Here is a 13,267-nt window from a genome sequence, read left to right as displayed (position 1 = left end):
ATATATATATATATATGAATATACACACACACGCATATATATAGGTGTATTTTTGTATGCGTGTATGTATATGTGCAGATTTGTATATTTTGTTTTATATATGCATTTTAATGCATATAGTTGCATATCTAGACATGCTCATATATTCTTAAATGATAAACTTCTGGAAAGCTTTACAGATTTTTACAGTTACAGTGATAGATTGGATCTGTAGTCTGTATGTGTTCGTGAGTGTGAGTGAGTGAGTGTGTGTGTGTATGTGTGTGTGTGCGCATGTATAATATCTTATGTGTGCAAATAGCTGTACAACTGCTACTGTTAAGTTTAGATCTCCATGTAGATTATCTGAGTCCTATCTGCTTCCAGTTAAGCAACTGCTATATTTTATAGTTTTACTGGTTATAACACACAGAGCAAATGAATAAATTACAATAAACATAAGTTTATATTACTAATTCCTACATACTTTTACCCATTGCAGCTATTTGGAACACTGCACTGGATGTTCCAAGTGCAATTATATTGGCTTGGCTTGTTTTAATATTTACGTGTGCACATGTCGGGATGGGGAACGCAGGTCATTGGCTTGACCTTAGGCACGGCAGGCGCTTGCTCAATAAATTCAGATGTTGTAGAGCAGTGAAGCAAATTTTGTTTTCACAAAGAACTTTGAACTGGCAACATCAGTCCTTACCACACAGTCCTCCCCATCTTTTATCATTACCATTCCTTTCTCTCTTTTCATCACCTTCTCCTCTTCACTATCAACAGAAAACAACTGCACAATCTAGATATTCAAAACCATCATAACAATTCCATCTTCCTCCTCTTATTGTAGATATTTACACTCACCATTAATCCAAATACACACAGGACCACCCACATTCTCCCAACAAACCTATCGACTGGTGCAAATTGAAAAACATCCTTCATATGAACATTCGGTACTTCCAAATTTAATGCCATATCACCTGAAGAAATGAATGCATGAACAAAGCCTACTTGCTATCTATGGATATTACTGATTGTATGGTAATCATTCCAGGAATGCAGACTATGGTGGTAAAAAAACATGTGATTTGTGGAAATGCATGTAGCAGTACATTAAAATATTAATAAAGTTCATCCTTGGATTATTATTATTATTAATATATATATAATTGAGATTCAGTTGAATTAGGTACTGAAGTTGAAGCACCAAGTCAGTCCAGTATCCGAACATCTCCATGCTCAAATTTCTTCCATTTTCTTGCTCTGTTAAAGTATTTGAGAAAAATTATATTAGTGTGTCCAACTGATTAAAATTCTGTTTATTTGTGCAGCTAATGATGGCACTGCATTTAAACTGATGTAATGATTGCATTGTTCAATTACATAGAGCGGTTTGAAATGGTCGTAATGCATCACTACTTGATATCCTGTTGCTTATTTTGATTATATATATATATATATATATATATATATATATATATATATATATATATATATATATATATGTACATATATATATATATATATATATATATGTGTGTGTATATATGTTCATATACATACATACATATATATATATATACATATATATGGATAGAGAGAGAGAGGAAGAATATAAAGTAAGTCATATAATTATTTCACCAGTTGATATCCATAAGATTATGGTCATTTTGTAGCCAACATCAGGGAAAAATAATATATTTTAGTATATAATAAATTATTTTATATGTCTGCACTTGTGTATAAGTCATAAATTGCATAGTACTATTGTACATTTTACAAGCTAGTACAGGTATTAGAAGGCTAGCTCTTCAGAACCATAGAATATCATGGTTATAATGGTTACATCTATTCTTCAACTATATGTAAATATATACAGATAGATAGATAGATAGATAGATAGATAGATAGATAGATAGATAGATAGATAGGGTAAATCTGTTTTCTCTTGAAGCACATCTGCATATTCCATTATTATAATCAATATGTATCCACAGTTGTTGCTGTATGTTAGTCAAAATACATATCAAAATTGAGAATTATGGAAATGTGATTTGCAGAGTTATTCAATAACAAAACAAGGTGAAAATAAATAATACTGAAAAGTTTCCACTTTCCTGTTTTGTTGTAGATATATATATATACTCTTTTATTCTTTAACATGTTTCTGTCATTTGACTACGGCCATGCTGAAACACCACCTGAAAGAGTTTTAGTCAGAGAAATCAACCCCAGTTCTTGAATTTAGACATGTAGCGGGGTCCAAGCTGCTTTTCCAGTTGAGCCAGCTTTCCATATCACAAAGGCCGCACTTTCCACTGCCGTTGGTGTAGGGCTTACACTTGGCTAAGATCTTCCAATGGATGTTGTAACTGACACCTTTATCTTTTAAAAACGATATATGACTGGATAATTTGGTTGTTTTCCATTTATCCCAGTGCCTGAAGTTCAAGGTGTGATTATTGAACCTGGCCTTGAAATTCTCCTCTGTAAGGGCCACGTATTTCTTTGTTGAAACCGTGTCCTTAGTGGATATAGAGTCCATGGTGATGGTCTCGGACATGCAAGCTCCATTTAGCGGGCACAAATTTTTATCCCTGCATGAACAGCTGATTTCATTTTGTGGTTTTTCTGTGTTGTGTGCGATAATATTTTTGAAATTAGTAGTTGAGCTGAAACTATGGTTGACTGGAAAGTGTCTATCTATCAATGCTAAGAAATACTTGCCTATATTAAAGGTCACTTTGGGGGAGTAGTGGGGTGTGAACCAGATAATTTTCCTATTCCTATGTTTTCTTTTCTTTATTATTGGACTGGTGGCACGTGTATAGGTTATTGCCTTGCTAAATCCACTATCTTTTAGAGCCTTATTATATACTGGAGCAACGCTATTAAAAATGTCCTAAATTTTTAAACACTATGCGGGGGTGGCAGGAACCCACATTAATATTACTAAGTCTATCGTTGGGCTTCCTATAAGGTTTATAAATATTCTTATTTAGATCTAAGGATACATCTAGGAAATTGACAACCGTCAGGTTGGTATCTGTAGCTATGCTAAGGCCGAAAGTTTCCATCAATTGGATAACGTCCTTCCTAAACTGATCCTGTGCTGGTCCATTGGTATTTGCGGTTAAAGCTAGGGCGTCATGTTTGTAAATGGCGAAATATACGTCAAGAAAAGTCTTGCCCAATGTATCAAGTAGAAATAGTCCAATAAGATCGCATATGCTTGCTCCATCATATGACCCCATGCTCACATCGAAAGTACCGTCTGTATTGGTAGTCTTGATCCATTGTGTGTTCTCGCTGAAGAATAAAGTCTTTCTAGAATGGAAGATGATGTTCTTATCTTGTGTACTGATTTCTATGAATTCTCTTGAGAAGGTGAGGGCTTTATCTAGCAGTTCCTTAGAGATAGAGGCATAAAAATTGACAATATCGAATTGCATGAATCTCGCTTTATTCTTATTCTTAATGGCTTTAAACCAGTTGACGACTTCTATACTATTGGACCATTGTGCTAACCTAGTTGCATTCCTGACTTTTACATTGATTTTTCCTAAAATTTCTTTACTAATAATGCCAAGTTCTTATTTAGCTGGGTTAATAAACCTATATATATATATATATATATATATATATATATATATATATGTATAAATTATAAATAATATATATACATATATATATACACGCACAGATATTCATCTCCCTTTTTCACTGTCCTATCTTAGAAAGAACTTTTCCCCCACCACCTCCTCTTCCGGTCTTTTCATAATGTAACCTCGTGGGCATCGGTACCATTTTCCTCTTTCTCCGTTCTTCCATTCTCCGAACTTTCCATCTTTCCGACGAAGGGCTACGCCCGAAACGTCATACACTCTCTCTTTCCTTTCCTGAGTGTCCAATAATACTATCCATATCAATGCAGTCAAAGAAATGTATGTTTACATAGATCCTAGCATTTTGGATAACTGGATGTGCAAGTGACCCCATTTTAGTCTGGTGCATGTTATAGTAGTAGTTGCTCCCCAACTGCTGGTGTTGTTGGTGTCATAGATGTTGCATTAGGAATGGTGATGGAAGACTGGCTGTAGGTTGGGGACGGTGGTGAATAATATGGTAGTAGTAGTAGTCAGTGATGATGTTGTCTACATGGGCATTTTTGGTAATGGGGCTAAGTGTCGTGGTAGTAGAGAGTGATGGCATTGGTGGTGTATGTTCTTGTAGTAGTCACTGGCAAGGTGGTTGGTGGCTGCCAACAGCAAACATTCTTCATCACAGCAGGCATCTATGGTGTTTGAGGCTGTGGTGGTGGAGAACAAAGTGCTGGTAATTAATAGTGCTAATCACCATTGTTGTGATGTTGTTGTTGGTCATGGTTGCAGCGATGTAGGGAGCATCTGGTAATACATTTATAGGAGCCACTGTCCCAACTCCAATCAACCAACAAGTGACTTTTAGATTAAGTCTGTGGATCAGTAAGGATTCCTTGACAGAAAAATATTCTGTATTCCTGTCTGAGACCAGTATGGATGTGTTTATCTCTTTAGTGGTGTTGTTGCATTTGGTTAACTGTTTATGGAAGGAAGATGTGTTGGGTGTTTGTTGCTTGTTCAACTGGATGTGGAACAATCAGATTGTACTACTGATGTAACAGATGCTGCATATGGAGCACTGTATCTGGTACACTATGTTTGTTCACAGACATTCTTAGCTTCATGAAAGGATTAACTTAACAAATTTTAGAAATAATTGCATTGTAGAAGTAGCTGATTAGATATTTAGATATGATAGTTAAATTAACCGGACAACATGCTGTACAATCTCGTCTTTTCTTGAATGTTATGAAAGTTATTTTAATGATTGTAGAAGGTATTGATATATGAAACGAGCCTATATTGATTTATATTGAGAAATGTCAACTAATTATCTAATTTATTTTGAAATCTTTCTACTCTCTTGCACCAGGAAATTCTAGTTAGATAATATTCCCAGAACTAATCACTCTATGTTTGAGAGATAATTTTCCTGAATAGAGGTAAATCGCCCATAAAGATAGCCAAAGGTATAATTAAACTTGAATAGATACGCTGTAAAGTGTAAATTATCTTAAATATATATCTACTTTCCTTGTTCAAACCTATAACATCTTATCAAGATGAGCACTATCTTATTTCATTATTATCTGCATTGAAAAAAATCTATATAATTTGTACTTGGACATAAACAAATTCAGATATCAAATAAGTATATGGTAGTTCCACATTATTTACAAGGTTTGTACTTCCTCTGGCTGGCCTGAATCAAATGCCATCATGTTGCTTTTTTGGAAAGGGCTGGACATAAGCAGCAAAAAAGGCAACAGAGGAGCTTTCAGACTTGTGACAGTCTATGCCCCAACAGGAGCTGGACGGCCAGATTTCTTCAGATGTCTAGAGAATTTCCTAGGGACATCTTACTCATTAGTGTTAGTGGGCAACTGGAATGTGATCTTAGACACAAGCAAAGATTATGTAGGGGAAGTGGATAGGGGAGTGGAGTGCAAAAGCCTTGCTAACTTCTGGCACTTCCAACTGCATGACAGGCTTCACATCAATTACCCAAATACACCAGTGTGGACTTGGTCAAATCACAGTGGGTCATCCAGGTCATACCTAGATAGGGTTTTTATTAGGCTAGCAGAAAGACATAATATAAGTTGTCCTCATTTTCAGATCATTGGTTATTCAGATTACAAATTTGGGACCTTAGGAAAAAAAATCAAACTAGGACCTGGTTACTGCAAGATGAACACGTCCTTCCTGGTGAGGAAAGATTTCAGGGACCACATTAGTCGACAACTTAAACAGGAATTGACAGGAGCCATCATCAGCAACAGGTGGTGGGTCTCCTTAAAAAGGAAAATCAGAGAGGTGTCAGTTAGATTTAGCATAGAGATTTCTTTAGAAACCAACAAAATAGAAAATAAACTAGTTAGTAACTTAGAAGAGGCACATAAAAGTGGGATTGTAAATGACATGCAAGTGGCAAGAATGGCATTCAACCTTTTCTTTGATGTAAAACATGAAGGCTGTATTGTCCAAGCTAGGTGCATGCCTTGAAACACGAGGACTCAAAAGCTGTTGGTTGGGCCCAAGTAGTAGAGACACAGAATGGAAACAAATCTAAGATTTGCTCTGTGATGGACTGCAGTGGCCATATGCAATCCAATTCCAAACAGATAAGTGCAGTGTTTTGGCAGCATTTTGAGAACCTCTTCTCAAGGGGAGGCATTCTTGACACTGTGGGCTTTGGGGTTTACCTTGAGGGTAAGCCACATCTATCGGACAAGGATACTGAGTGCTGCAAGAAGCTGATTTCAGTGGAGATGGTCTGCCTTATGAAATATATGCCCACATGTCAGACTTGTTTGTGCCAGTTTTAGCAGCTGTCTACTGCTCCTGGCAACAGACAAGAAGCATGCCCCGTCATGTGAGTTGGGGTGTGGTGATACTGCTGAGAAAAGATCCAAACAAGGAGGATGTGACTGAAAACTTGAGGCCCATAACTCTACTCAACACTGAGTTAAAGATTTTAGCTAAGTTGCTCACCAAGAGGCTGGCGCTTGTTGTCGGTAGTATAGTCAAGGATGCACAAACTTGTGCAATTCCTGGTAGATCTATCCCTGACAGTTTCAGGAATAGATTGGTTTGGAGGGGCAAGGTTGAGTGTTGGTATCTAGAATGTTGCCAGGTGCTCATTGCACTGTACCAGCTGCCCAAGACTATTAGTAGGAAAACAGTCCAAGAATTCTATAGGGGGCTAGTTGATGGTATGAGTGATGATGGCCTAGGATCAAATCTAGGCATCGATGAGAACAGTCTGAGTAGTCTCTTCTAGAGGACTTTCAAGTTGATGATCATGGACAATTTCCAAAACTCTTTGGCTTGGCAGTGCTACAGAGGGGCATTGCCGATTTGAGACAAGCTCTTCAGGCATGGAAGTGCCAACAGCTGAACCTGCTCATGATGCTTGCAAGGGGATGAAACCATCCTGCATGCAACAATTCAGTGTCCGCGCATGAGAGAGTCGTGGGATTGAGTAGAGCAGTGGTTGTTATGTGTAAGACGAACTCAGCTGTCTGCTGAGTGTATAGTGAGGATTGACACACCACCTTCCCTTAGCAGAGAAAGAAGGCAGATCTTTCTCTGCTTAGCAGCTGTGGCAAAAGAGGCTGTATAGTGGACCCGTCTGAAAGGTTTGAGGATAGGTACATACCTATCTGGTCAAGACCTCATCAGTTTCTTCAAATATCATTTGAAGAGGAAGGTGAGGGTAGAGAAGGAGATGCTGCCTTCTAGTGTGTTTATCAAAAAGGGGTCAAAAGTGGCAAGACTGGTGAGACTGAATGGATCGACTCTAAATCTGATTTTCTAAGCAGGAGGAAAGGGCACTTTCCCATGCCTTGGAGATGGTGGATCAATCCAGGATTTTTGTGTGGTGTTTACCCCTGATTACTCGAAGTGGATTGCTCCACTATTGGGAATTCTATTTATTTATTTATTTATTATTTATTTCTCTACTTTCTATTATATATTCTCTGTTATACCCTTTGACGTGGTAGTATCTCCCCTAGATTGATATTAACCCCACATGTTTTTGTAGTTTTTGTAATTGTTTTTTTTTGTGCTGTAACTCAACCTTCGATATTGTCCTCCATGTCTTGGGCCCTTGTGGCCAATAAAAGAAATCAGCATTATTATTATGAAGGCTACAAGCTGGCAGAATCATTAGCATGTCAGGCAAAATGTTTAGCGGTATATCGTCTGGCTTCACGTTCTGAGTTCAAATTCTTTTGCGGTCGACTTTACCTGTCATCTTTTGGTGCCAATAAATTAGGTACCAGAGAAGTACTGGAGTTGATGTAATCCGTTAGTCCCTACAACACCATATTTCAGGCCTTGTGTGTCTAGCAGAAAGTATTACTATTATTATTGTTGTTGTTATTGTTGTTATTTTTAGAATGTTACCTGTCATTTGATGAATAACCTTGAAACTGCACTTTTGCCATTATAGATATTATTAGAAAATATGGCATACATACAATTATTATTATTTAACTTTTATCAAATTTATTGATGCTTGCACACAATGGTGATATAAATGCTAATTTTGAAAAGAAAAACTTTTATTACCTTAAAATAAAATCAAACAAAAATTTCTCATTTGCATATCTCCTCTCATAACTACTCTTTTCTTCACTCCCTCACCTTTTCCTCCTTCTCTGTCTCTACGATTCTTTCTCTCTCACTCTGTGTGTATGAGTGTAGCATTCCATTAATCAGTACCTGCGGCCAAAGTTAATATGTGTACCCGTCTTGCACCTTTTCTGTTGTATTTCTCTTTTACCCTTTCCCCTCCCTCTGACTGGAAGAGTCAGACTAGCAAACAGCCAGCTAACCAGCCAACACTCACCCCCACCCCCACCACCACCACCATTTAACGATCTCTTTCCATTCTGGCAATGGTTGGACAGTTTGACAGGGGCTGGCCAGGTAGGAGCCTGTCTCATGCTTCTGAGTCTATGGAATGGTTTTTACAGCTGGATGCCCTTCCTAACACCAACTTCTCCATAGAGTGAGCTGGGTGCTTTTTATGTGGTACTCACACAAGAGTACTCAGTTTTGGTATGGGTTTTACAGCTGGATGCCCCTTTAAATATCAACCACTTTACAGTGTAGACTGGGTGCTTTTTATGTGGCACCTGCACTGCCAGGGCCATCAAGTGACTTTACAAGACACAGAGTTTTTGAGAGGGGAATGGGCACTGGAGGAGGTGATTTTGCGTCAGATGATGAAAGATTAGAGTATGACAGAGGCAGAAACAGATGTCTTGCTGTAGAGGAAATCCATGGTTACCCAGAGAGAGAGAGAGAGAGAGAGAGAGAGAGAGAGAGAGAGAGTGAGAAAGAGGAGTCTATTATTAAACAGGGATAATTATTATTGTTATTGTTGCTGTTGTTGTTGTTGGCATTGACTCTTATAATGTTATGACTTCCTTTTTAATTTCCTTTCAAAACATTTTATTTCAAGCATTATCATATAAAATTTTCTTTGGAGTATTTGTAAAAAGAACTATAATCACTTTATCTTTTAGCATTCATGTTACTCTGTCGAATATAAATCTTATTTAATCATATTGCTTTGAATTAATCTCATCAATTATCTCATAGCTTTTTCATTTCAATGATATCATTAACTTTTAGTATAACATTTTAGTGTAGGTGTGAAAGGCCAAATGTGGCTGCTTTGAATATAAAACAGGTAAAATATTTGGGTTGGATATTTGGATAAAATATTTGGGTTGTTTTAAATGCTAAGGAGTGCAAGAGGGCTTCCTTTGATAACTTTTTTCTTTGCAGTCTTTGAATACGCTCTATCCTGGCAACAAGTCAAGAATTAAAGATGAAGACATCTTGGAACAAATGCAGTTGAAACTTTATGCCAATAGCTTGTCACGAGCTGTCGTCACTCTTGAACAACGGTTAATTTTATCACTTACAGAAACCAAAGAACTACTGAAAGACATCTCCTTTCCACTTGATTGTAATACTGCAGGTACTTTATAAATGTTTCAATAATGGGTCATGTAATAATTCAAAAATAGAGAACACAATTTCTCTCTTTGCCTACCCTAAAATCTTGTAATTTTTCACCAAATGTTCTAATCTTCACGAAGTCACTGTTATATTCTGTTGTAAGTAGTTTTTTCAACTTTATATTTTCTGACGCGACTCTATCTCTTTCTCTATCACTTTTTCCCCCTCTCATTCTTCCTCTGTTACTACTACGTATCTCTCTTTACCCCTCTCGTTCTTCCTTCTGTTACTACTATATCTCTCTCTTTCCCCTCTCGTTCTTCCTTCTGTTACTACTATATTTCTCTCTTCCTCTCTTTCTCTCGTTGCTCACCTATTCTTCTACTTCCTCCCCTTGTTTCTCCCTCTACCACTCTCTCTCTTCCTTACCCCTCCCTGGTCACATGCTTCCGGTCACTAATCCTTTTCTTCCTTGGCTATCGCCGAGTAAACACGCGAACTTACTTCGTCCCGGCTTTCAGTTCGTGCCTCACAGCATTCATATACACATAATTTTTCATGTCTGGCCGCACAGCGTTTTCCGTTTGTTTTCCTGTCTTGTTTTTTGTCTGCCACTACATTCCTCCATGGCACAGGTTCAATTTGTGTATACAAATTTAATTTGCGGTCCATGGGAAGAGCCATTTTAACGATGCGTCGATGAAGGAAAATGTTCTCTATGTGGCTGGTGTGTTTTCTGTACTCTGGTTATTATTATTTTCTTGTCTACGTTTTGTTTGCAATGTCCTGTACCCAGATTCGCACCTATATATACAGGTAGACGTAGGTATGCACATACCTGTACGTATATATGCATATACTCATTTATCATTTGTTTTACATGATCGAACGCCTGTGTCATCCCTGTTGTAAGCAGTTTTTTCAACTTTATATATATATATATATAAACAAATATATAAAGACAACACTCGTTATTATATTAGGAGATTATACATACATTTTAACACTTTACAGTATACTTACATATATACATAATTCTATACATTGATCTAAAACAACAGGATTTCTAAATCAAGACCGGAATTTAAGAGAAGTGAAAACCAAAAGGTCTCATGATTTTCAATGAAGGATTTTATTTTAGATATTCTCATTCTAAAAATCATCTCTGGCTAATCATTGAGAGGACATTGCTGTTGCATTGGCAGAGGTGTGCGCTCTCTGAGTGCTCTTCTTGTAATATAGTCTTATGCTATAAATTACCTTACATTCTTAACTATACTATTCTACATACTTTAGTCTGCAGGGAAAATTATTATCAAAACCACACATTGGAGAATACTATTTGGGGTGGGAGTGTTTTGCCTGGAAATGCAGAATGCAAAGCTTCCTTGATTGAAGGGAGTTATTGTGAAGCCAGAGTGTAATTAGTCATTTTTTATCTTATTTAATTAAATAAACCTCCCAGAATAATTCAACTCAAAACATTGAAATATATGCAAATGTTAGATGTTAAGGTATCATGATGGTAGGGTAGCTTTTAGTATTTAAAGTCTCCAATAATTTCTTTGCTTTATTGATTTCTTTTCCAGTTCTAATTTTCTCTGGTTGTATCTAAGTATCTATTTACTTTGTTCTTGTCTACATTGATTTTTCCTTATCTGTCGTTTTTTCACCTAGTTAAGGTGTTACATTCTTAGCCATGGCATTTATAGAGACAATACACATAATTAGGCAAAGAACAGAGACATATAAAGTGAAAACAACGTTTTCAAAGAAGAGTTGTGTCTGCATCTACAACAGTCAATTTAATAAAATTTAAAAAGAAGCAATATTTCTGTTTGGGAAGAAATATCAAATCTTCTGGGCATATACCGGAAGGTTCAATATTTCTTGCTATAAATTTATATTAGGGAAGATAAACATTTGAAATTGTAACATTCACAAAAAAGAAAAGACAAAAAGAAAACCCACATTACAGAAGGAAAAAAAACTCACATTACAGACTTAGTATATTGAAATGTTACTATCACAGTTCCAGATATATATTTAGCAATAGTTTAAATGATGAACACTTACATTAATTTTAATGTATGAGCATACAGTTTGATCAACTGGACAACCTGTTTAGGTGACTTAGTATCCCACAGATATATGAAACTTTAATGTATTTCTTAGGTAGAATCAACATGACAGTGTTGGACCTTTGAATAACTGTGTGCTGGACCTTCGAATAACTGTGTGCTGGACCTTCGAATAACTGTGTGCTGGACCTTTGAATAACTGTGTACTGGACCTTTGAATAACTGTGTGCTGGACCTTTGAATAACTGTGTGCTGGACCTTTGAATAACTGTGTGCTGGACCTTCGAATAACTGTGTGCTGGACCTTTGAATAACTGTGTGCTGGACCTTTGAATAACTGTGTGCTGGACCTTCGAATAACTGTGTGCTGGACCTTGGAATAACTGTGTGCTGGACCTTCGAATAACTGTGTGCTGGACCTTCGAATAACTGTGTGCTGGACCTTCGAATAACTGTGTGCTGGACCTTCGAATAACTGTGTGCTGGACCTTTGAATAACTGTGTGCTGGACCTTTGAATAACTGTGTGCTGGACCTTCGAATAACTGTGTGCTGGACCTTTGAATAACTGTGTGCTGGACCTTTGAATAACTGTGTGCTGGACCTTTGAATAACTGTGTACTGGACCTTTGAATAACTGTGTGCTGGACCTTCGAATAACTGTGTGCTGGACCTTCGAATAACTGTGTGCTGGACCTTCGAATAACTGTGTGCTGGACCTTTGAATAACTGTGTGCTGGACCTTTGAATAACTGTGTACTGGACCTTTGAATAACTGTGTGCTGGACCTTTGAATAACTGTGTGCTGGACCTTGGAATAACTGTGTGCTGGACCTTCGAATAACTGTGTGCTGGACCTTCGAATAACTGTGTGCTGGACCTTTGAATAACTGTGTGCTGGACCTTCGAATAACTGTGTGCTGGACCTTCGAATAACTGTGTGCTGGACCTTCGAATAACTGTGTGCTGGACCTTTGAATAACTGTGTGCTGGACCTTCGAATAACTGTGTGCTGGACCTTCGAATAACTGTGTGCTGGACCTTCGAATAACTGTGTGCTGGACCTTCGAATAACTGTGTGCTGGACCTTTGAATAACTGTGTGCTGGACCTTTGAATAACTGTGTACTGGACCTTTGAATAACTGTGTGCTGGACCTTTGAATAACTGTGTGCTGGACCTTGGAATAACTGTGTGCTGGACCTTCGAATAACTGTGTGCTGGACCTTCGAATAACTGTGTGCTGGACCTTTGAATAACTGTGTGCTGGACCTTTGAATAACTGTGTGCTGGACCTTTGAATAACTGTGTGCTGGACCTTTGAATAACTGTGTGCTGGACCTTTGAATAACTGTGTACTGGACCTTTGAATAACTGTGTGCTGGACCTTTGAATAACTGTGTGCTGGACCTTTGAATAACTGTGTGCTGGACCTTTGAATAACTGTGTGCTGGACCTTCGAATAACTGTGTGCTGGACCTTGGAATAACTGTGTGCTGGACCTTCGAATAACTGTGTGCTGGACCTTCGAATAACTGTGTGCTGGACCTTCGAATAACTGTGTGCTGGACCTTGGAATAACTGTGTGCTGGACCTTTGAATAACTGTGTGCT

At 37.6% G+C, this 13,267-nt stretch overlaps 1 protein-coding gene across 1 annotated transcript in view; it reads left to right on the top strand.

The window, feature by feature from the left end:
* LOC106871452 (dynein axonemal heavy chain 5) overlaps nt 1-13,267 on the top strand; it is a 330,351-nt gene that overhangs the window by 65,784 nt on the left and 251,300 nt on the right. Inside the window, exon 10 of the mRNA XM_089358345.1 lies at nt 9,399-9,594. Within this exon, the coding sequence (XP_089214471.1) occupies nt 9,399-9,594 (196 nt within the window). The remainder of the gene's footprint in view (nt 1-9,398; nt 9,595-13,267) is intronic.

Source organism: Octopus bimaculoides, chromosome 10 (assembly GCF_046866305.1).
Source record: "Octopus bimaculoides isolate indiv1 chromosome 10, ASM4686630v1, whole genome shotgun sequence".
In the NCBI taxonomy this organism is placed as follows: Eukaryota; Metazoa; Mollusca; class Cephalopoda; order Octopoda; family Octopodidae; genus Octopus; species Octopus bimaculoides.
The sequence above is the reverse complement of the archived record's forward strand: the minus strand, read 5'-3'. Positions and strand labels throughout refer to the sequence as shown.